The sequence below is a fragment of the Coenobita brevimanus genome, chromosome 72 (assembly GCF_032717465.1).
Source record: "Coenobita brevimanus isolate Jiangsu-jjx chromosome 72, ASM3271746v2, whole genome shotgun sequence".
Classification (NCBI taxonomy): domain Eukaryota; kingdom Metazoa; phylum Arthropoda; class Malacostraca; order Decapoda; family Coenobitidae; genus Coenobita; species Coenobita brevimanus.
Window position 1 is genome coordinate 21,181,655 of NC_137025.1, and position 22,995 is coordinate 21,204,649.

General features: G+C 40.9%; 1 protein-coding gene across 1 annotated transcript in view; it reads left to right on the forward strand.

The window, feature by feature from the left end:
- Positions 1-903: 903 nt before the first annotated feature.
- Tnpo-SR (transportin 3) overlaps positions 904-22,995 on the forward strand; it is a 453,809-nt gene continuing 431,717 nt past the window's right edge. Inside the window, exon 1 of the mRNA XM_080278214.1 lies at positions 904-1,084. Coding sequence (XP_080134340.1) covers positions 968-1,084 — 117 coding nt within the window. The 5' untranslated portion in view covers positions 904-967. The remainder of the gene's footprint in view (positions 1,085-22,995) is intronic.

A 22,995-nucleotide genomic window follows, 5' to 3' on the forward strand; every position in this document is an offset into this window, starting at 1 on the left:
CCTCTCTTATCATAGCTTGAACTTTTTGTTCTCTGTAGCATACATTCGGCCTTTCTCTTTCTGTCTCATTTTTCTGATTTCTTTTGTTTATATTAAAAGCCTTTCCTTTTCTATTACCTTTCTAATTTCATCATTCATCCATAAAGTTCTTTTTAATGGTATGTTGTGTGATTCGTCTTGTGGCGCCATGATAGAGTGTGCGGGGTTATTTTAAATCATCTGCCACAAAACTTGTTTAGCCCAAAGAGAAAGGATCATTTAAGATAAGATTGATATGCTAAAGTCTGTTAAATTTTTGTTAATTATATTTATGATGATGGTTGAGCTTGAAATGCCTATAGTCAGTTAAGACTTTTATCCGCTTTTCAGGTATTCGTAAAAACCAGTCAAGAAATGTTGGGACACCATTACAGAGAATTTCCTAAATTAAAATATTGTAGTAAAAGCCAAACTAGTAATAATCAAAGGTTCTAACAAGATCAACAATATGTGGATGTCTGTGATAATGTAAAGCATTTAAGTGCTACTGTTTTCCATTCAAATCATTAATGGATATAGTTGGAGGAGGTACGAATACATCTTACACACAATAATCCCTGCAAAAACTGTCTGTCAGCCTGAGATAAAGAAGCCACATAAGGTTAGAGAAGACTTAGCCCGGCAGTCGCTGGTGGAGTCGTTAAGGGCAGCGCAGCACAGCCAGACCTGCCTTGCCGTGTGACCCATTATGTTGTGACAACCCCATCTACCGCCTGCTGCTGACCCCTCTAGTCATACACGTGTGATTAACTCCTCATAATGCCAGTGTCGGGGTGAAATAGGCCGTGAGGAAAAGTTGTGGGAGCGTGAAAAAGGTGGGAACTGTATATTTGACAAGACTGGTCAGCGTCGGTCATGAGTCCAGTGTTGGTTCCTTTATATTTTTGACGTTTTCGTGACTCCCTTGCCCAGCCAAGAGTATGTTAAGATGGAAGTGGACATACAAGAGGTGCTGGCGGCCATTAACACACTGTATGACGTCAATGTACAAGATAAACAGAAACACGACCAGGCTTCAAAATGGCTCTTTCAGCTTCAGAGAACTGTAAGGCCATATTTCACTTTATCTGCCTTTTTAGTTTTTACTTTGACCTTTTATTTATAGCTTTGATTGTATTTAGATTGGAGCTAAGGTTTTGACATATCTCATACGTGGATATTTTAGGTTATTACCCAGTAGTAATTTCAGATGTGCCCATTGCTTGCCAAGTTTTAGCATTTATTATTAATCAGGCCACGGTTAGGATTACGGCAGCTGTAGGTATACACTTACGTACTACAGTTATGACAGCCGTAACCTACACTCACGGACTACCATTACGGCAGCCGTAACCTAACGACCGAAGCACCAAACGTAACTGGTAAATTCTATATACAGTAGGCTGAATTGTAGCGGTATTAACCCAACCTAACAACTCTAGCATTCATTATATGTATAAAAGCTCTTTAAGTGCCGTAATCATAGTCCACGAGTGTATGTGTATAACTGTGGCTGCGGCAATCCTAACCACTTGGTATTAACAATGTATGACTGACGCGGTATATCCAGACATCCGCAAGACTGTAAGTGCTGACATGATCCATTGTTATTTTATTTACAGATTAGCAAATATACTGGCCTTTTTTAAGATTTTTTTTTTTTTTTTTTAAATTGTAAATAGGTTCCATTATTGTACATAATACTGCACATATTTTTATGGTATAAGAATAAGGGTTGCCACCAAAGTGGGTAACCCGGTTTTACCCACCTGGGTTTTTTCAGTAAAACGCACTTGAAAAAAACCGCTATTTTACCCACTTTACTGTTTTTTTTTTTTAAATAATGTACAGTATTTCATAACAAATTCAGTTTCACTGGATTAAATGGTTATATTTTTGCACACAATATCAGAAGTAAATAATAGCTACTTACTCATATTTTATTTCACTGGTTAAAAAAAAAAAAACATTGCCAAGTATTTATAATATCTTGGAAGCATAATCTTAGTGATTTAAAAAAAAATTACATTTCTCATCACCAACATAAGTAAAACATGCACTTTGCAAATATGAATGTTGTTCTTTGATTTTCTCAAAACTATTTATAATACTTCTGTTTTTCTAATAGCTTTTATAACCAATATCCTTTTCTTCTGAAATGATATTTTTGTGTCACACTAAATTATGGTTCTTGTCATGTTACCCAACCAATAAAACAAAAGACCTTTTTTTTTTTTTTTTCAAATAAGAATGCAATTCTTTGCCTCAGTGATAAAATAAAAATGACACTTCACTTCCAAATGGCTTACCAACATGAAATAATAATATTTCCTGAAAAAAATAACATTATTCCTTACTGCAATTTCAAAAATCAGGTCAAAGTTTTCTTCATCATGAGAATATTTTTACATTGCTTTCCTTCTCAGCAGATTCAGTTTTTATACATTCACATGTAATGTGGTGAATACAAACTTTACCGCCAGCACTACCGGTACCTGTCTCTAATTTTTAAAGTTTTAAAACTAAGAGTAAAATTGTTTTTGATAGATATGGTTTTTAGTTTTATTAAGGAGTGGGGTAAATTTGTTATATAACAGTAATCATTACTGGAGTTAACTTATACTATATGTTGTCTCATATCATTACCAAATATCAATAATTCTATAGGATTATTTATGAGTGTGTTGCCCCAGATGATTGGCTGAAGAGTGTAATTGTAAATGTGTATAAAGGGAAGGGTGATGCCCTGGAAAGAGGAAATTATAGAGGTATAAAGCTTTTAGATCAGATATTGAAGGTAATGGAGAGAGTTTTAGAAGGTATGATTAGAGAAAGAGTGAATATTGATGAGATGCAGTTTGGGTTTATGCCAGGTAGGGGGACCACTGATGCCATATTCATTGTTTGACAGCTTCAGGAAAAATATATTGGTAGGAGAAGAGATCTTTATTTTGTTTTTGTTGATTTGGAAAAGACCTTTGATGACAGAGTCCCTAGAGAGGTGGTGAAGTGGACAATGAGAAAGCTTGGCTTGGAGGAGTGGCTGGTTAGGGTGGTTATGGCCATGTATGTGGGTGCTCACACCCAGGTGAGAGTGAATGGAGATTTGAGTGATGAGTTTTCCGTGAATGTTGGTGTGCATCAGGGGTCAGTCTTGAGTCCCATGTTATTTATCATGGTACAGTAATCACTCCAATATCCGGATCAATAGAGCCATCGGTAGGTTCGGATATTGGTTTTGTCCGGATATTGGGCCCCAGCTTATGGACTTGTACTTACGGACCCTAACACAGAGAAACACCTATACAACTCCCTCCGGACATGCATAGCACCTATTTAACACCCAAATCACACCAATAAGGCACATAAATGACTGAAATAAATGCAATAGACACATAAAATGTGGGTTTAGAAGTATGTTCATACATTAATAAACATTCTGGTACTTATGGACTCTAACCGAACCTAACCTAACCGAACCTAACCGAACTCTGAAAAACCCATTCCTACTGCACATGCATGAGGTAAGTTTAGTATGGAAAGAAGTACAGTATGACACTTTCTGGTAAGTATAGTATGGGAAAAAATACAATATGAAACATTCTGGTAAATATAGTATGGAAAATAGTACAACATGAAACATTTTGGCTACTTACAGCAAGTCCCTGGCCACCTCGATGAATAACCGCCTCCTCTCGGACTCTGACAGTAAGAACGATTTCCTGAAGCACTTGCACTACACTCTTCCTGAAGTCTTGCACTGAACTTAGTCACTAACACACAGAAGTCCGTTCTTTTCACAGTGTTCACTTTAGTCCAAATAATGTTCCATTAAATTTAAGTGTTGCACATTAACTTTTCCCAAGTTTTTATAAGTTTCCAAAGCCAAAACAAAGAAGGTTAGTTACGTTAAATTTCTTTTCTACTTAGTCTTTTCTCCCAACTTGAAAACCTTAACACAACACATCGTTTTTTTCACTGCACAACACTCAAAATTCCCGTGTGGTCTAGTGGAGAAGTTCTTGCTGTTTATTCACTGTCAGAGCCCGAGAGTATCACTGGCAGGCGTCCAAGGGGTGCATCGGTGGGTAGTGGTGATGGCGTACCGACTACAGAAGACTCTGAAGACAGCCGCAAACTCACGTCGAGCGGTGACTCCACTGTAGCTGATGTGCTGGGCTGTGGCTCGGAGCATGAGGGCCTGTCTTGGGGAGGCAACGGAGTGGAACCAGGGCTTGGCACAGCGGGGTCACGGGCCTGGAAAAACTGTCAATCGTTGACTGACGCAAGGACCGACGATTCTGGCGATTGATGATGCGCTGCCGGAAAGCACGCACTTCCTCCACGAGTCCCAAGGGCCCCATCTCCCTGTCGCAGTCCGGGTGTTCCAGGTAGTCTAGGACGAACTCTAGATGTTCCCGGAGTGCGCTCAGCTTGGGGATGGCTGGAGTAGTGTCCTGCTGGGCGGAGTCTGCATCATCAACGCCTTCGTCGTCGGAATCTTCAAGTTCGGGACTGACACCAGCAACCGAAGACGCGATCTCGATATCAGACAACGTCTGATACCCAGGATCGCTCGTCGTCGTCCAACCACTCACGAACATCGTCCACATCAACATCGTCGCCGTGCGTACGTAGCCGTGCATGGAAGTCATCCACGTCAAACCCTAGGAAATCGTACTCCACATCTGTTCCGAGAAGCAGACGAGACCAACCATTTTCAAGAGTTTTCACAGGGACTTCCTTCCATGCACTAGCCCAGTTGTACAGCGCAGACTTGATGTTGTAGCGGCGAAGGTTTTCCAAAGTCCGCTTGCCTCGAGTGTCACGTCCTTCCCTGCGCTCGTCCTCGTCCTCGAGAACCACCATCACCTCGTCCAGGAACTTCCGACGGTACAGGCGCTTTGTTGCCACGATCACTCCTTGGTCCATTGGTTGAATGAGAGCAGTCGTATTAGGTGGCAGAAACATGCACCTAATACGGCCATTCTCAGCAACCAAGTCCTTGTCGCACGGGTGGGCAGGTGCATTGTCGAGGAGAAGGAGAGCCTTTACCTGGTCGCGAGGAATTCCCAGTGTCTTCGTCTGGTAATGTATGACCTCCTTGACGAAGTGATGGTGAAACCAGTCTTTGAAAATCACAGCTGTGAACCATGCTTTCAAAGAATGGTACCATACGACAGGAAGGACATCCATCACCCCACGAAGGCACCGAGGCTGCTTTGCACGGCCAACAATAACGGGCTTAAGCCGGTGCATGCCGTTAGCATTGGCACAACACAAAGCAGATATCCGTTCCTTAGAAAGCTTGCGGCCAGGTACACGCTTCTCCGTCTCATCGGCGAGAGTGTTCGTTGGCACCGAGCGATAGAATAGGCCAGTTTCGTCAGCGTTATAGACTTGACCGATATTGAGGACCTCCCTGTCGATCAAGACTTTCACCTTGTGCCTTAACTCGTCCACTCCATCTCGTTAGCGTCCAATGCTTCGCCATGTGCTTTACGGTTAGTAAGGCCATGTCGCAACTTGAACGCGAAGAGCCAACCCTCGGATGCCTTGAAGTCTAGGGCGTCGTGGAAGCCTTGCAAACTTCTCAGCAGCAGCCTTCAGCTCCGTTCCACGTACCATCACACCAGCTGCACGTTGCTGTCGATACCAAATCAACGTGAGCGGTCGATCTCTGCATACTTGGGAGTAAACATAACCTTCCTCTCCACGTTGCGTTTGCTTCTCGACGAGAAGTCAGCCGTGTACTGCATGAGCTTGTCTCGGGAACGCTTGATATCAAACAAAGTCGACCGGGCCAGGTTGAACTCGCGGAGAATGCGAGAGGAAGACCAACCCGCATCAACCTTCTCCAATATCTCCCGTTTCTTCTCCAGAGTCAACACCACTCTCTTCCTTTTCTCAGGAGGCGGGGCCATCATCACACACACTAAGAGTAGGGCAGAGAGCAGCAGGAGGCCTTGCAGCAAGTACGGCACCACCACAAAAGCGAGCACGTGGGCAGCCATGACGAAGAGCGCAGGTCCAGTCGCGGTGAGAGACAGGCGGGAAGTGGGGAGGATGCAGCGGCGCTCTATCGGACGTCGGAGGAATGACGAACCAAAACAATGCTCTCACGCGGCGCGCGCGGCAAGTTCAAATTACGGACGGCAAAAAATCGGTTTTTTTTCCAATTTTTTTGGATTTTCGGACCATTTTGGGAATGTTTGATCCCAGGACGATAAGGTTCGGTTAGTGGGGATGTTCGGTTATTGGGCGTCCGGATATTAGAGTGATTACTGTACTTGAAGCCCTTTCACGTGACTTTAGAAACGGACTCCCGTGGGAGTTGTTGTATGCTGATGATTTGGTGTTGATTGCAGAGAACGAAAGGGAGGCGGAGGAAAGGTTTAGGAAGTGGAGAGATGGTATGGGGCACAAGGGTTTAAGGGTAAATGCAGATAAAACAAAAGTGATGATATCCAGGGTTGGTGGCGGTACTGTCAAAGACGAGGGAGAGTGGCCATGTGCAGTTTGCCACAAGGGCGTGGGAAGTAATTCCATCTTGTGTGGTGTTTGTGATAAATGGGTGCATAAGAGATGTAATGGTATCAGAGGTAGACTGCAAGATAATGCTGATTTTATGTGTACGGCGTGTCGGGGTGAGCAGGTGGAGATTGTCAGACGTGAAAGGATTGAACTTGCTAGTGAGTCTCTTGAGTGTGTAGAAGAGTTTTGTTATTTGGGAGACATGTTGTGTGCTGGAGGTGGGGCTGGAGCTAGCTCTGTGGCTAGGGTGAGAAGTGGTTGGAAGAAGTTCAGGGAGCTCTTGCCTCTCCTGACATTGAGAGGGCTCTCCCTACATGCTGGGGGGCCTTTGTGTGCAGCATGTGTTGGGGGTGTGGTGCTGTATGGTAGTGAGACCTGGGCAGTGAAGGAGGAAGATATTTGCCGGCTCAGACGTGCAGAGGTGACAATGATTAGGTGGATGTACAGTGCGTCCCTGCCTCCAAGGCCTGGAGGGGCTGGGTTTATGATGGAAGAGTTGAGAGGTAGGATGGAACAAGTGTATTGGTGTTGTGATGAGGAGAGGTAGATTGAGATGGTTTGGACATGTGGAGAGGATGGGGGATGGAAATTGGGTGAGGAAGGTGGGAAGTGTTAATATTGGGGGTGGGATTATGAGGGGTAGACCGAGAAAGACATGGGATGAGGTCATTAAGTGTGACCTCAGGGTTAAGGGACTGAACAGGGAGGCTGCAATGGATCGTGCAGCGTGGAGAGCCGCCATTAGGTGACCAAGGCCGACACATGCAAGCATGTTGGAGCCTTTAAAAATGAAAATAAACATTGCTCTCTGTTTAAAATAGATGTATTTTATAGGCTTAGATATTTGGTTACCAAAAGCTATTATTACTGTTAAGATAATGTGTGAAATCATTTATGCAACAGAATTTTCAGTAACAGTTATTTAGAAGATTGAGAAATGCAATTATATGGTCAACAAAGAAAGGAGAGTAACGAGGCAAATGTTTCCTTCTCCTACTATTGTGTAGTGTGGACTGATCTTTGCCAGCTCATGAGTTGTGCAGTGCTCTCAAGCCTCTCATACCTTCGTACCAAATAGTCTGGCTGAAAGGCTTGCGCATATATGTTGTAGCATGTTTTGCTGTGTAGCAGGCAGCCCAAGGATAACAGCCAAACAGATCAAAACATAATTGTGTTCATTTCTCTCATTCATATAACTGTGTGAAAATAAGATTTTATTGGGCTGTTCATAATTATGTATGGCGGAAACATTATTTTATTTAAATTTAAGGTAAACTTTGAAAAAACCCACTTTTGCCCGGGCTTTTTGGGTATTTTGTGAAAAAAAATGAAAAAACCCAGGTGGGTTGGGCTTTTTCAAAAAAAGTGGTTTTTTTGCCAACCCTGTATAAGATACTTTAATTGCCAAGCACTGTTTTACCAACATGTATCATATTTTAATGGATGTCTCCTGTGTGATGTATATAAAGATTTTGTTTATGAACACACCTACCCAATACCTTTGCCATTGCGTGGTCGTGTGGTGATTACATCATGCATAATGAACTCTTTTAATGCGCAATACTGTTTTGATGCAAGTTTTATGCAGTACACATTTCAGTTTGCACACTGTTGAGTAGGTTATAGGCACTGGGGGGGTCTGAGGGGTGAAGCCCCCATATTAGGCTTCTGCAGTTAATTGGGTGAGGGGCAAAGCACCCACAGTTGGGTGACACGCTTTTATAGATAGATATTTACTGAAATTTATGGTACAGTAACAGAATTGTGTATTGTACCTTTGAGAGTGTTTGATGCTCTGATGCATTCAGTCAGCGGGATTGGCAGCAAACAGTCGGCCGTGGGTGTTGTTCAGACAGCTTTATTTAATATTGCAGAGTAGGTATATTTTGCTTGCTCTCATTTTTTCTTTTGTTGAAATGTTAATTGTACTTGTCCCTTGATTTGGTGGACCCCTATATCCCGGAAATTTTTTGGATGATAAGGGAAAAGAAAATGGAATATAAACAAGATTAAAGAAAAGTGTAACCAGACAGCGACAATAACATCAGGGAGTGACGTTAAAAAGGCTCTACTCCCAAACATTACCTGAACCTGAACCCGAACCTGAACGGGCTGAGGCCGGACAGTACTATCAAATGCCGGACAAATGCCTGTACATGTCCGGGATTCTCACAAAAGTCCGGCCATTATTCTCTCATATAAAACTACTGTATAAGCAGTCTGCCGCACAACACAGTATGATTTTAGCAAGGTTTTGACTCGATGAAGGCCATTTGTAACACACACAAGAACATATTTTCATACATGAAACGCATCTTGGCCACCAACCTGCTTCACCCCACCAGTTCCTAACTCGTGGCAAAATCCCATTTGCCACTTACCTTTCTCAAATGCCACTATATATAGTTTCTTGCATAACAGAAAAATTTCAGGAAGGCTTGGACACAGTAAAATTCATATGTAATAAAAAAATATATATTTTCTTAGGGACAAAGTCAATGAGGTCCATTCCTACTCACTTAGCTCACCCGACTCGGTGTGACTAAATACCGAATCGGCACGTTTCACTGGAAAATATTTTAATTTTTTTTGCCACAGTGGCTCATACACGCCTAATTACCTGAAATCCTCTAAAACAAATTGTACTTAATATAACTTGTCGTAATTTAAAAATTAGGTTTCAGAGCTTAAGTCACCAGTGTTAGCATATACAGAATTTCCCCTTCAGATAATCAGTGCGCCTTGACAGACTTCTATTTTGCATAAATACATTATTTATTTTGAGTACAAAAACTGTATCTGCATTGTAAATCGATATTTGTACAAAACAAAAGTCATTCAAGGCGAGTTGTTAGGGTAGAGGCAAAACACTTTTACTAGCTAAGAAATTTTTGCTTTGAATCCTGATTTTCTATTAATAATTAAATTAAGCACAAATTTTTGACTGAATTCCAAATAATTAGGTGTGCAAACCTATATGGTGATAAAGATTAAAATATTTTCCAATTAACCCTTAGACTTACCGTGAACTGGGGTGAATTCGGACACGGGGTGGTTTCGGACGAAATTTGCATAAAAAGATTAAATGCTACGCAGCTGCTAAACGAAGAAAGATATCGTATATATTTAAACAGGATAATGTTGCATAGGTTTTGTAAAATGTTATGTATAATTATCTTTTTAAAATATTATGTTCCACTGGTGAATATATTGTAATAAAGACAATGCTATTTTTTGGTGAAAAAATGAATACGGGAAAACTTGGTCTGGTGTGAACGAATCATAACAAACCGCACGCTTATACACATTTAGAGGTTTACTTTAACGTCTAACTTGAAGATTGGAACAGAGAAAGGGTTAAAATCTGCATTTTAAATGTATGTAAACATGACATGAGTGAATGTGTACGCATTTTTGGGATTTAAAGGGGTAACTTCGGACAATGGATATTTAAAGGGTTGAGGTCAGACAGCATATCTAATTTACTTTTTTTATATGTAATAAAACATATTTTGTACGATGTACACAATCTGCATGCTTATCTTTGTTTTTGCTGCTAAGAAATATGATGTGAGAACACATATTATTTAAGTTACCATATGGTACGGTACCGGTATGATATCCTTATAGTTCGTCTCCACTCCCTCCTCTTGTTCCTCATCTACTCACCCCTTCCATTCCTAACTCCTGTTTCTCCTTCCCAAGCTCCTTCACTCTTTAGCTCTTTCCTTCCCTATCTTCTGTTCCTCCATTCCAAGTTCCCTTTAATTAGGCAATTAAATAGCCGGCACGCTTTAAACCGTCCGGTCAGTCAGTCACAATCGTGCCTTTAACCTGCGCATTGCGTGGGAATGTACTCCCTATAATGTATATGTATAATCAACTAAACTGGGGTTGTAAGTCAATGGAAAATTTATTTTTTCATCTATTTTTGCTATATATCACTACTATTTACTTGTAATTTTTCTGTATTTTTTTGTATTTTTTTCAGCAATTTTTTTAAAAGTCGCGCAGTGTCCGAAGACCCCCCAGAACTGTCCAAACATTCAGCTGAGCTACTAGGGGCCCATTTCAGTGCATTTCTAATGAGTGTCCGGGGTCACCCCAAGGCAGTCCGAAGTCTCCCCAGTCCGGGGTGACCTCGGACACCTATAAAATATTTTACTACGTCTAGATGGAGATACTGAGATTATCTGGCTGTTAGATACTTACAGGTTATTGGCTCACGTACGTATGTAATACTTAACATCAGTATTTTGGCCAAAATAAATTGTGTCAGGATGAAATAACCTTCAAAATCGTACGAAGTCACCCCGGTTCACGGTACCAATGACGACCTGGGTCGTTATGCGTTTGTCAGCCTTTGACGTCAGTATGAAGACTTTTGCCAGTCATCCGATGTAATCTCTGAAGAAATATTTAGGGAGTCGTCATATTTATTGGATGACGGGCTAAAGTGGGCGGCGCTAAGCTTGCCACAGCTGGTGCGTGCGTGCTCACTTGGTTTGCTCTGCTCAGTGAGGTGTGAGGTTCCTCACAGGTAGGTTGTGCACCTCTTGACCTCCCACCTAACACTTAGGCTCCTTTTTCTTGTGTATATATGCAGCATTATTATTTAAGAAATTACAACAAATAATTCATTATTGGAAGGGAAATTTATTCTGCTACATATTGAAACAAAAAATATTATTACTTCTTGATTTTTTTTTTTTTTTTTTTTGCGAATATTTTTTTAAAGGACAGTGTAAAACTTTAGCATGTCAGCTAACTTCTGCTCACTTTTTTTGCATATTATTTTGTATATATTGTCTTTTGGACAATGTATGACAGAGCAAAACTCTTCATCTTCAAAATGAGACCAAACTGGCCTTTCTATGATGAATAGTAACTTTTCTTCAAAATGAGACCAAACTGGCCTTTCTATGATGAATAGTAACTTTCCTATGAGCATTAGAAGTAAAATGTCTCTATGCGACTGTTCTGAAAACTCTCAAGCAAGAGTTACGCGCACCGCCAGAATTTACGCTCCTCCCTTCATGGGAAAGGATTAAAATTGCCGATTCTGTCCAAGATCGAGATCACATTTGATGATTGTTTCTGTCTCTGTCAGCTGATTAGTGATTGGCCAATGTTAGATATTTCCCCTTCAGATCATCAGGACGCCTTGACAGACTTCTGTTTTGCATAAATATTTATTTTCAGTACAAAAAAATGTATCTGCATTGTAAATCGATATTTATTACAAAACAAAAGTCCGTCAAGGTGGGTTGTTAGGCTAGAGGCAAAACACTTATGCTAACTAAGAAAGTTTTGCTCTGAATCCTGATTTTCTGGTAGCTAATGATTAATTTAAGCACAAATTTTTGACTGAATTTCAAATAATTAGGTTGGCTGAATTTCAAATAATTAGGTGTGCCAACCTATATGGTGATAAAGATTAAAATATTTTCCAATTAAAATTGCCAATTCGGTCCAAGATTGCGTGTTTGTATCTTGATCAGCTGATTCGTGGTTGGCTGACCTTGTGGTGTTCCATTCCTTGTTCATTTTCCTCAGCTTTCTGATCTTGTATCATACCCTCCACATTCTCGTCAACAACTGTCTAAACAACCATTCTTAGGGTTGTAGCTAGCAAAATACAGCTATTGTGTCAGTTATTATTATTGTTATTGTGTTAGTGTTAGTATTTTATGAACTGTGTACTGGGTATGTTAGTTATGTTGGTATAGGTAACCTACATTCTGGAATGCTCTAGAATATCAGAATGATTGCCGGACAATATTGGAGAAATCGGACAAAGTATGGTAATAGTCCGGGGAATGGTATGTGGGGCCGGACTTTTGCGATTGCCGGACTGGTCTCCCCCCCCCCCATTTAGTCCGGCAAATCGAGGGTCGAGTGTATCTGCAATGTATTTAGTCTAACTATCTATCTATCTATCTATAGCCAGACTACCGGTAAAAGTACTTTGGTTAACCCTTTAGCCACGGGCTTGATTTGCTTTTTCTTGCGGCACCCGCGTGCACATTCGCACTCCGACAGACTCTCTAAAAATATTTGCCAAAAATCAGTTATTAGTCCTAGAACATTAAAATCACATATGCTTATGGCACATACCTTCAGCTTTCTCCTGGGGTGTTTGTTGAGCCTTTGTCGAGTACGTAGGACTTGTGGAGACCTCTGAAGTTGGGTAACGAAGTCTCCACTTTACACTTCCCGACAACCCGTAATATGATTACCACAGCCTGATATTATCACTAGAAACACTATTCGATGATTCTCAAATCGTTTGGAATCCATGTTCCAAAAAAAAAAAAAAACACTGAAAGCAATGAAAATTACGAGGGCGTATGACCTTCCCATTTGCGGTAGTTCGCCGCTGGTGTTGTCATTTATTATTCATAAAAACACTCTCAGTTTATATTTCTATTACTATATAACACTTATATATATCTACAGTCTTTATCCATAAGTTTCCTTCAGTAATAGTAGTTTATTGTCACTGTAGGCATTATATTTCTCTTTCAGTGAAATACGTAACATTCACTTTCTCATCCTGTATACTAGCGTTGAGAGTGAATGTCACTTTCACCTTCACTCTCATAACTCATAGTATTCATACATGCTAGAGTGAAACTTTCACTTTCATTACTCCTAGTATATATACTCGTATTCTAATAATACTACTCATTTACAGTTCTATTTACGTTCTCTATTTTATTTACATTATTTACATTTCTGTTTTATTTACACTTATGCACTGTCACTTGAAGTAACTTATAAAACTATTTTCCACTGTTCACTTATATTTACATTCATTGCTTTACTTGCTGTTTACACATTATTTACACACAATTTACAATTCCACTTGCACTGTTTTACTCAACAGAAAGATCGTAGTCACTCTCTTTCAATTGTCAGCCCTTTACCTCTTTCCACACGAGGGGTAAAGGTCACAGGGCCCTTTGCATGGGGCTAAAAAGTGGCTGAAGTTAGCAGGAGCAAACAGACATACCTTCACCTTGGAAGATGACAGTGAACTGATAGGGGTGGGCCGGGGTGGCCTACCTAGGGAAATGCATTACTGCCAACGTCAGCCTCTTGACAGCTGCTAATATATAGCAGTGAAATGATTGGCAGGAAATCTAGACAATACATTATAAATTAGGTAGTTCCAGGTGAATGTAAATATCAGTTAGGCTTCTCCCTTCCCTCGTTATATATATTTTTAGTACGAGAATAAATTATACGGCATATTTCAAGGGGAAATCAACAGCGAAAATTAGCGAACGAGTGCACGTGAGGTGTTGTAAGGTGATAATTAGCCAATTCCAGGTGTATGGCACTCTCACTTACCTTATTTCTTTTTTGTATATATTATTTGGTATAAGAATAGGGCATTGAGCTTATTTCAATGGATGAAATCAGTGGAAAATTCCAGGGAAGATTTACTTAGCATAGCACGGCTGGGCAGGCGAGAGGAGAGGGTAATGGAGGGAAGGTAGGGAGGGAGGTCAAGAACAGGGAGAAATGGCTAAATTGTTAACAATGGATGGGAGTACAGATGAAATTAGGAGTGCTGACTAGTGTTGGACATTGGCAGTACTGATAGATGATACAAGCTACCACTTGAAAGTCCTGGGGAATTCAAAATAACACAGAATCGCAAAAGTGACGCCCCGTGGTATGATCCCTTGCTCCCAAGCGTCGTGAAAGTGACGCCCCGCGGTTAAGGGGTTAAGAAGATTGGTTTTAAGAAAACAGCATTAATCCCTGCATCACTGTTGTTTATATTCATTGCTACATTGACTAGCATGTCATTATATCGGCAGTTTGGTTCATACAGGCATCATCCTCATTTCACAGGGGTTAGGAGACACAGACCCCTGTGAATTTGGAATTCCTGCATAATTTTGATGCACCCCCCCCCCATGCCCCTATAACCTCTGTGAGCCCCTAGAAAACATCACAGGAATGGAACCTAAAACTGACTTAAAACAGCACAAATATATACCTCTACTGTACTGTACAGTACAGTATACTATCTATCTATCTATTGCCAGACGCCTCAATCCCGTTTGGGGTGGCCACAAACAAATCGCCTCCAAGTCGCCCTGTCCCCCGCCATTTCACTCCCCTGCTCCCAACTCACACCCCCCTCTCTCATATACCTCTCCACCCCATCTCTCCATCTCATCCGCGGCCTCCCCCTCCCTCTTTCCCCCTCCACCTCACTCACATACACTCTCTTCGTCAGTCTTTGACCCTCCATCCTCTCCACATGGCCAAACCACCTCAGTGTGTTCCTCATAACGCTTCCTATCACATCCGCATCAACACCACAATGCTCCTTTATATCCTCATTCGTCAGCCTGTCTCTCCATGTGACTCCGCAGGCTCCTCTTAAATAACTCATTTCCACGGCTCTCACTCTTGACTTGTGTCCTTCCAACAACGTCCAAGCTTCACTTCCGTATGTTAGAGTTGGTATCACAATGCTGTCATGTAGTAACTTTTTCACTTCCATGCTCACTTCCCTGTTTCTTATCACTGCTTTCAAAGAACCAGCAACCTTTCTTCCCTGCTGTACCCTTTCAAGCACTTCACCCTCCAAACCTCCATCCTTACTCATCACACTACCCAAGTACTTAAACGTACTCACATTTTCCAATTCCTCACCATCCAACCTCGCTGTACATTCACTGACTTCACCTCTCTCAAAGACCATCACTTTACCCTTCCCTACATTCACCTTTAGATTCCGTTTCTTACACACTCTCTCAAACTCATCCACCAAGCCTTGCAGCTCCCCTTCGTCTTTACTCAACAACACGGTATCATCTGCAAACAACAGTACAGGGAGTTTCCAAACACTATCCTCTCTCACCAGGGCCACTGCAGCATCCACTACCCTACCTTGTACCTCTTTTATTACCCCATCCATGTACAGATTGAACAACCATGGAGACATGACACATCCCTGTTTCAACCCAACTTTCAAAGAGAAAAATTCACTTAGTTCACCATTCACACGCACTGCAGCCTTCGCACCATCGTACATACTCTTCACAGCATTCAACAACTTCCCATCTATTCCATATATTCTTAACACTTTCCACAATCCTAGTCTATCCACCCTGTCATATGCTTTCTCCAAATCCATGAAAGCCGCATACAACTTCTTTCCCTTCTCTAGAAACTTTTCCACTAAAGATCTGAGAATGAATATCTGATCTACACAACCTCTTCCCTTCCTAAAGCCTCCCTGTTCTTCTCCAACTAATTTCTCTGTTCCTTCTCTAACTCTGTCAATAAGTATCCTACCATATACTTTTCCTATTATACTAAGAAGACAAATGCCCCTATGATTACCACACACTTCTTTTTCCCCTTTTCCTTTGTACAAGGGAATAATTATACCTGACTTCCAATCCTCCGGGACTCTACCTTCCTCCCAGGCCAATCTGCACATCTTCCACATCCATTCCACTACTATCTCTCCCCCATGCTTCAGCATTTCACCACACACTCCATCAATTCCTGGGGCTTTCCCCGTTTTAACTCTCTTCATTGCTTCCACAACTTCTATCCTACTGATTTCTTCTTGTCTTCTCACCTCCCTCCTTCTTCCAGCCATTCCCCAGCCACTTATACTCGCATTACTTCCATCCTCCACGTTCAACAATTCCTTAAAGTGTTCTCTCCATCTGCTCACTTTTTCTCCCTTCTCCACTAGTAATCTACCATTTTTATCTTTCACTCCCCTGCTAACTGCACTTCCACCCTGTCTTACTCTTTTCACCTCTTTCCAGAACATTTTCTTACAGTCCCTCCACTTTACACTCAAATTCCTTCCAAATTCCTCATCCAGTCTCTTCTTACTCTCTCTTACTAATCTTTTCGCCTCTCTCTTTCTTTCTACATATAACTCTCTCTTCCGCCTCTCAACTTCTTCCACGCCTCTATTTCTCATCCATTCATTGTATGCTTTCTTCTTTTGTGCCACAGCATTAATCCCTGTATCACTGTTGTTTATATTCATTGCTACATTGACTAGTATGTCATTATATCGGCAGTTTGGTTCATACAGGCATCATCCTCATTTCACAGGGGTTAGGAGACACAGACCCCTGTGAATTTGGAATTCCTGCATAATTTTGATGCACCCCCCCCCCATGCCCCTATAACCTGTGTGAGCCCCTAGAAAACATCACAGGAATGGAACCTAAAACTGACTTAAAACAGCACAAATATATACCTCTACTGTACTGTACAGTATACAATTTACTTAAATAAAGAATAACCTGTGAATGGGTATGATTATAAGAATTAAGATTATTTTGTTGTTGCTGACTAAAACTGGCTTAAAACAGCACAAATATATACCTGTACCGGTATTGTACTGTACAGTACAGTATACAATTTACTTAAATAAGAAGTAACCTGTGAATGGGTATGATTATAAGAATTAAGATTAATTTTGTTGTTGCTGACTGCCACTGAGACCGTGGCAGTGTGCATGGACCTAAAAAAACCATATCTCTGGCCAGAAACCACCATAAAATATCAGAACTATATAGGTTACTGAAGCCCTGTACTCCATAAAAACTTAATAACAAATAATCATTTAATGGGTATAGCTAAAATAAGTTAAGGCAAATTGTTTTTACTGGGGGAAAAGCCACATAAAGCTGGGGCCTGTGAACTTGGGGGGGGGGCTGCCTGTATAAGTGTCTTATAGCAGGCTATCACTTTAGCGTATAGTGATGGAATTAATCCCTCGATAGCTGCAGATGTTGAACAATGTCCCTCAGTGCCAGTGCCTTGAGTGTTGAATTAGCTCAGTCTGTAAAAAACTGTGAACAACAATGGGAAAGGAACAAAAGTCATTGGTATGTTTACATGACCCTACCTACCATCCCAATCACCCAGGTTGTCAGTTCATCTTGCATGGTTTCTCGCATTGGTACTTGCGTGCGGTAGTATTTTTATGAATTTTTCCGTGGATCATGGCGAATCACAGGATGGGTTTAGGAAGCTAAAAAAAAAAACACATTGTCAGGTGCACAAGATAATTCTGTTTACATCTGTATGGAAATATAAATCGATTTTCGAAAATCGAAAAAATGGTCCCGATTGCAGCTTGTGGTGCCCACGAATGTATTTCCTCATGGCCATTGAGGGTTTAGTACAGTAGATACTCAATTTAATGAACTAATTCAGCAAGCCACCATTCCATTATCTTGAATTTTCCACTAAATCGAGTTCCGTAACCAAGGCTCAGTATACTGGTAAAGGAAGTTTTTCCAGTATAGTAATCCCTCTAATATCCGAACATCCCCACTAACCGGACATAATTGTTCTGGGATCCAATATTCCCAAAATGGGCCAAAAACCGCAAAAAAAATTGAAAAAAATCTGACTTTTTTCCCACCCGTAATTTGAAATTGCCGCTTGGCGCCGAACAGCTGTTACACCATGGTCCCTTCACCCCTTCCCCCTCCCCTGTCAGGGTTGCCATTTGGTATTTTTCATTACCAAGTGTGGGCCAATTTGGTAATGAGAAATTCATTTGGTAATGAATCAGAATAATGCATTACCAAATGGATTTTTCACATGTATGAGGATACACAGGATGGAGATGGTGGATTGTTTGCTCTCTCTGATTAATTTGGTAGCATATATAGCGTGATAATAATCAACATGCTGTTAATAATAAGAAGAGTGATTACATGTATTTCCACTTGTGTATATAATTAGTGAAGAATAGATGCTAGCTTTACGAATTTGGTAATGAAAATTAAAAATGGTAATGAAAATTGAGGAGTTTGGTAATGTGGCCGTTGCAATCTGGCAACTCTATTACCCTGCCATCATCAACAGTCACAGCCTAAATTCGATCGAGAGCAGATGCTTATAGCAGTGCAAGCCACAGGTGCTTGTTTTTTGTGAATAAACTGCAATACCTTGCCACTAGAACACGCGTGAGTTTACAGTGTTGTGCAGTGTTAAGAAATTAGAATTTAGAGTGCAGAGGATTAACTGTGGACTGCAAACTGGCGGTTCAAACCAGTCCAGGAGCCAGGGACTTGTAAGTACCCAGAATGTTTAAAATTGTATAAACTCACCTCTAAAACCTCATTTTATGGTTCTTTTGCATTTATTTCAGTCTTTTATGTCCCTTATTGGTGTGATTTGGGTCTTAAATAGGTGCAATGCATGTCCAGAGGGAGTTGTATAGGTGTTTCTCTGAGTTAGGGTCCATAAGTACAAGTCCAGGAGGCTGGGGCCCAATATCCGGACAGGATCACTATCCGGACATGCCTTTGGCTCTATTACATCGGATATTGGAGGGATTACTGTATTTCAAGCTATTTTACGCTAGATCCTTGAAGCCAGCCCAAATGTAGCAAACTTAGCTAACTCCTAATGCTACACACATCAGCCTGAACCCATAATTAATACCCCAGAAATGCATTGTTGTGTACAGAGCTTCCTTATGCCCGATTTAACGGAAATTCTCTGTTAAATAGGGCGAGAATATGGGGGGAAAATAATTCCATTGTCTCGGGCTTCCGCTTCATAGGAGTTTGTTAAATTGAGCATGTACTGTATTTGGTGAAGCTGCAGGAGAGCCCCCATGCACTGAATGTACAATTGTTATTTTTTGCTCAATAAACTACCTGTATGTGTTGACCAACATTCACTCACATCATGTAGTGCTGCCTGCTTCTTTCATCTTAATTATTGTGTCTGTTCTCCTCATTTCCTATTTGTCTCATCTTCTTTCACTTTTATTACTCCTCTGTCCTTTTCATTGACAAGCCCAATGGTTTCCTGTATACCAGGAAACCATTCACAATGCTGGGTGGTAACCATATAACCAACCCATATATGTTCCCTATGTGTCAGCAAGTGGGTTGGCAGAGGGTTAGTGCCCCTCCCTGTAAAACAAGGCAAACTGCCACTCCTTATAAGATTATGGCATTTAGCTATAGATAGATAGATAGGTAATGTAATTATCACTGTGATAATATTAAACAGTTGCAGGAATGTGTAGTTTTGAAGATAACAGCCATACACCTTGAAGTTTTATGCACAAACCATGGCAAGTGGCCAGCCTCCATACTGAACTTTTAAGTTGATTCTGTTCAAAAGTCAGTCCCTTCAACCTCTGTCTCTTCGCCGCACTGTTGCATCTTTATCTCTTTTCTATCGCTACTTTAATGGTCACTGCTCCTCTGAACTGTCTGCTTGCATTCCTTCACCTCTACGACGGGCGCGTAGCACCCGTCTGGCAGCAAACTCTCATCCCTTTTCTGTCCAACTCTCTAATGCAAGAGTTAACCGTTACTCCCAGTCTTTCATTTATGCAACAGGTCAACTCTGGAACTGTCTCCCTCTGTCTGTATTTCCTGCTGCCTATGATCTCCAGTCTTTCAAACGCAGTGTGTCCAGGCATCTCAAAATGATCGGATCTTGAATTTGGCTCTCTATTGTATTTTGTTTTTCTCTTGGAGGGAACTGTTACTGCGGGCCATGGCCTTTGGTTCCTTCTTCCTCGCATAAAAAAAAAAAAAAAAAAAAAAAAAAAAAAAAAAAAACTAATCTAACCTAACCCAACACAGCTTAATCCAGCCTAACCTAACTCACCTTAAGGGGAGTGGACAATTGTTACTTATGAAGGTACCATACATTTGTTTTTCTTATATTTGATTTTTTTAAATAGGTTTTGTTACTTTATATAAGCAGTAACATCCCAAAGTTTGAGTAAATTTGGTCAATTAGATGTACAGAAAAAAATAGTGTATGTGTAATATGTATAAAAAAAGAGACGTGAGAAATGGGAAACCAGAGGAAGTGTGTTCATCTGATCTCTATGGTATTTGGTAGTTTCACTAATAAAACCCTCATTAATAAATTGCCCTAAAAGTTTTTTAATGTTCATCACCTTTACTGAACAAAAATGTTCCCAAAATGCCTATGTATTTATCCCAGATTTTACCCCCTTTTGCCATGTTCAAAAAATCATTACAGCCATGTTTGTCAGTCTCGGAAAAAAAATATTTGCACAAAATGTTCCCCTTTGATTCCTCTCTTTGTAGGTATTTTGCATTTTGTCTTATGTTCAAAACTAATGGAGTTACATCACTCCAAAGGACAATAAGTTTAGTTCCGAGATATCACTTTTTCTGTTGTCTTGTAGTGTCCGTATGATTAGAAACAACTTAGGTACTTTTTTTTTTTTTATGAGTTAGGATTAGGGGTGGTTATGAAGAGGTAGAGGGTGTTGGGGAAGACAAAGTTGGAGAAAAAGGTGTAGAAGGTTGGGGGTTGTCTGGTGAGGTGGTGGTGGTGGTGGGGAGGGGCAGGTGAGAGGAGAGGTGGTGATGGTGGAGAAAGAACTGCTGCTTCCAACATGTTTTTCTCCCCTCAAAATGGCGTCAAATTCTCTGCCACTTTCTGACGTTGCAATAGCTTCATAGACGGTTGCCCCAGCTTCAAATGTGCAAAAACGATGAGAAATAGCCAAGATTAGCGCAGACTGAGAACAGGTTGAGACCAAGGCTGGCACGTCTCACCTCTCCCAGTGTCATATCTCTGACGTTTCCCCGCCTCACTGGCACCCTCCACACACTCACACTCCCATTGCCAGATGTATGACGTAATTTTTGCAGAAAAAAAAAAAAGGCAGCAAATCGGGAAAAAAGTGGTCACATTTTTTATTGCATAGAAAATGGAGATTTCTGCAGGGAAGTGACCTCAAAATTGGAATTACAAAATAATTTGTCGGAAGGGGAAAGAACTGTTGTACGGCTGTCAAATTTTTAGAGAGAATGAGTGATACTCGGAGTTATTTTATGGGGTAACTTTAGCAAAATGCCTTTGTCAGTCGAAAATCGGTCCCTGCTGGTGTCCACTCCCCTTAACCAGTTTAACCTAACCTAACTACAGTAACCGGAACAATTTGGGGACAAATGAATTCCGGAGCCGAATCAACTCATTGCCCTGCATAAGACACCACTGCCGATGTCAACAAACTTTAGTGCTCTTGGGTAACATAAATTTTATTTTCATTGAATTTGGAAGCCATAAATAAATTATACAATCTTTAGTAATACTGTATTAATGTTATATCTGCAGGATCTGGGTGTCACAGACCTAAATGAATTTCTGTACTGATAATTCCTGATTTATGATACCCCTAGATGCGATATCCTGGAATATTGATGGGGGTAGAAGTACCACCCTACTCTGCCTATCATAGGCCTATCCCCAGTTTTGCATTTTTTTTTTTTTAAGCCCTAGATTTTGTTTAGGTTGATTTATAAACTGCTTATAGACTTAGTTAATGTGTTTTAGTCACAAGTGGAGTGAACACTGTCGTTTGAGGTACGGATTCTCACTCATCAGACGAGGTACAAAACAGTGAGGACAACTACAGTAGGCAACTCAACAAAGAATATTTTGTGTTTGACCATTGAACGTCTAACCTATCATGGAATACATGATAATAATTTAAAATAAATATTAATAATTATGAAAGCCTTAAAGGGTAAATATTTCATGCATTGATGAAAACTGCGACATCGATAAACCGTGTTTACATTCTGATTGTTCCAGGAAAAATCCTTTGAAAATGCAAAGGAATTTCTAAATAACTGTTGGAAAATAATGGAAACCGCTTTGAAATGCAAAGGAATTTCTAAATAAATGTTGGAAAATAAGAGAGAAGAAAATAAAGGAGCTCAGCAACCAGAATAGTACGGTAACTAAAACAGCATGAAGAGGGGCCACTGAAAAGGCTATCCTGATCGCATCATCGATTGCATTCCCCGTCAAAACATCAACAATTCTCCGTCACATCAATTCACACCTTGGACGATTCTGAGTCATTCGTACATTATTATTATTATGCATAACAGATGTTTATTTAATTGTCCCTGGACCATCTGATGGTGGGATTGTAGTAGTAGTAAGTAGTTGTTCCATGGGCAGTCTGCCGAACAGCCCCGAGTCCCTTAGGAAGGCCATGGCCGAGACAGGGCTTTCCCACAGAGCTCTCAAATTGTGTATGTTTTGTTGTTGGCATAGGTGATTGTGCGTAATGCAGTTTTTATAATGTGATTAATAGTATGGGGTGCTGTGTTGCATCCTGGACAGGCATCAGCGACAGAGTCATCCAGCCTCTTCTGGTAGCTTCAGAGGGCTGGATGGTGCCCACATCTTAGCCTAGCCAGGTGGACCCTGTCCTCATGAGGGAGATAGGATTCAGAAGGGTGGATGTCTGGAGGCCGTGCATGCAGCTGTGTGTTGTCTTTAAGTGACTGAATGGAGCAGCGAGTGATCTGAGTGTGGATATGCTTCTAGAAGCTGGTCTGAGGTGGGTGAGAGGGGAGAGATGACAGTATTTGTGTATTGTATCGTGTGCTAGGTGTTGTT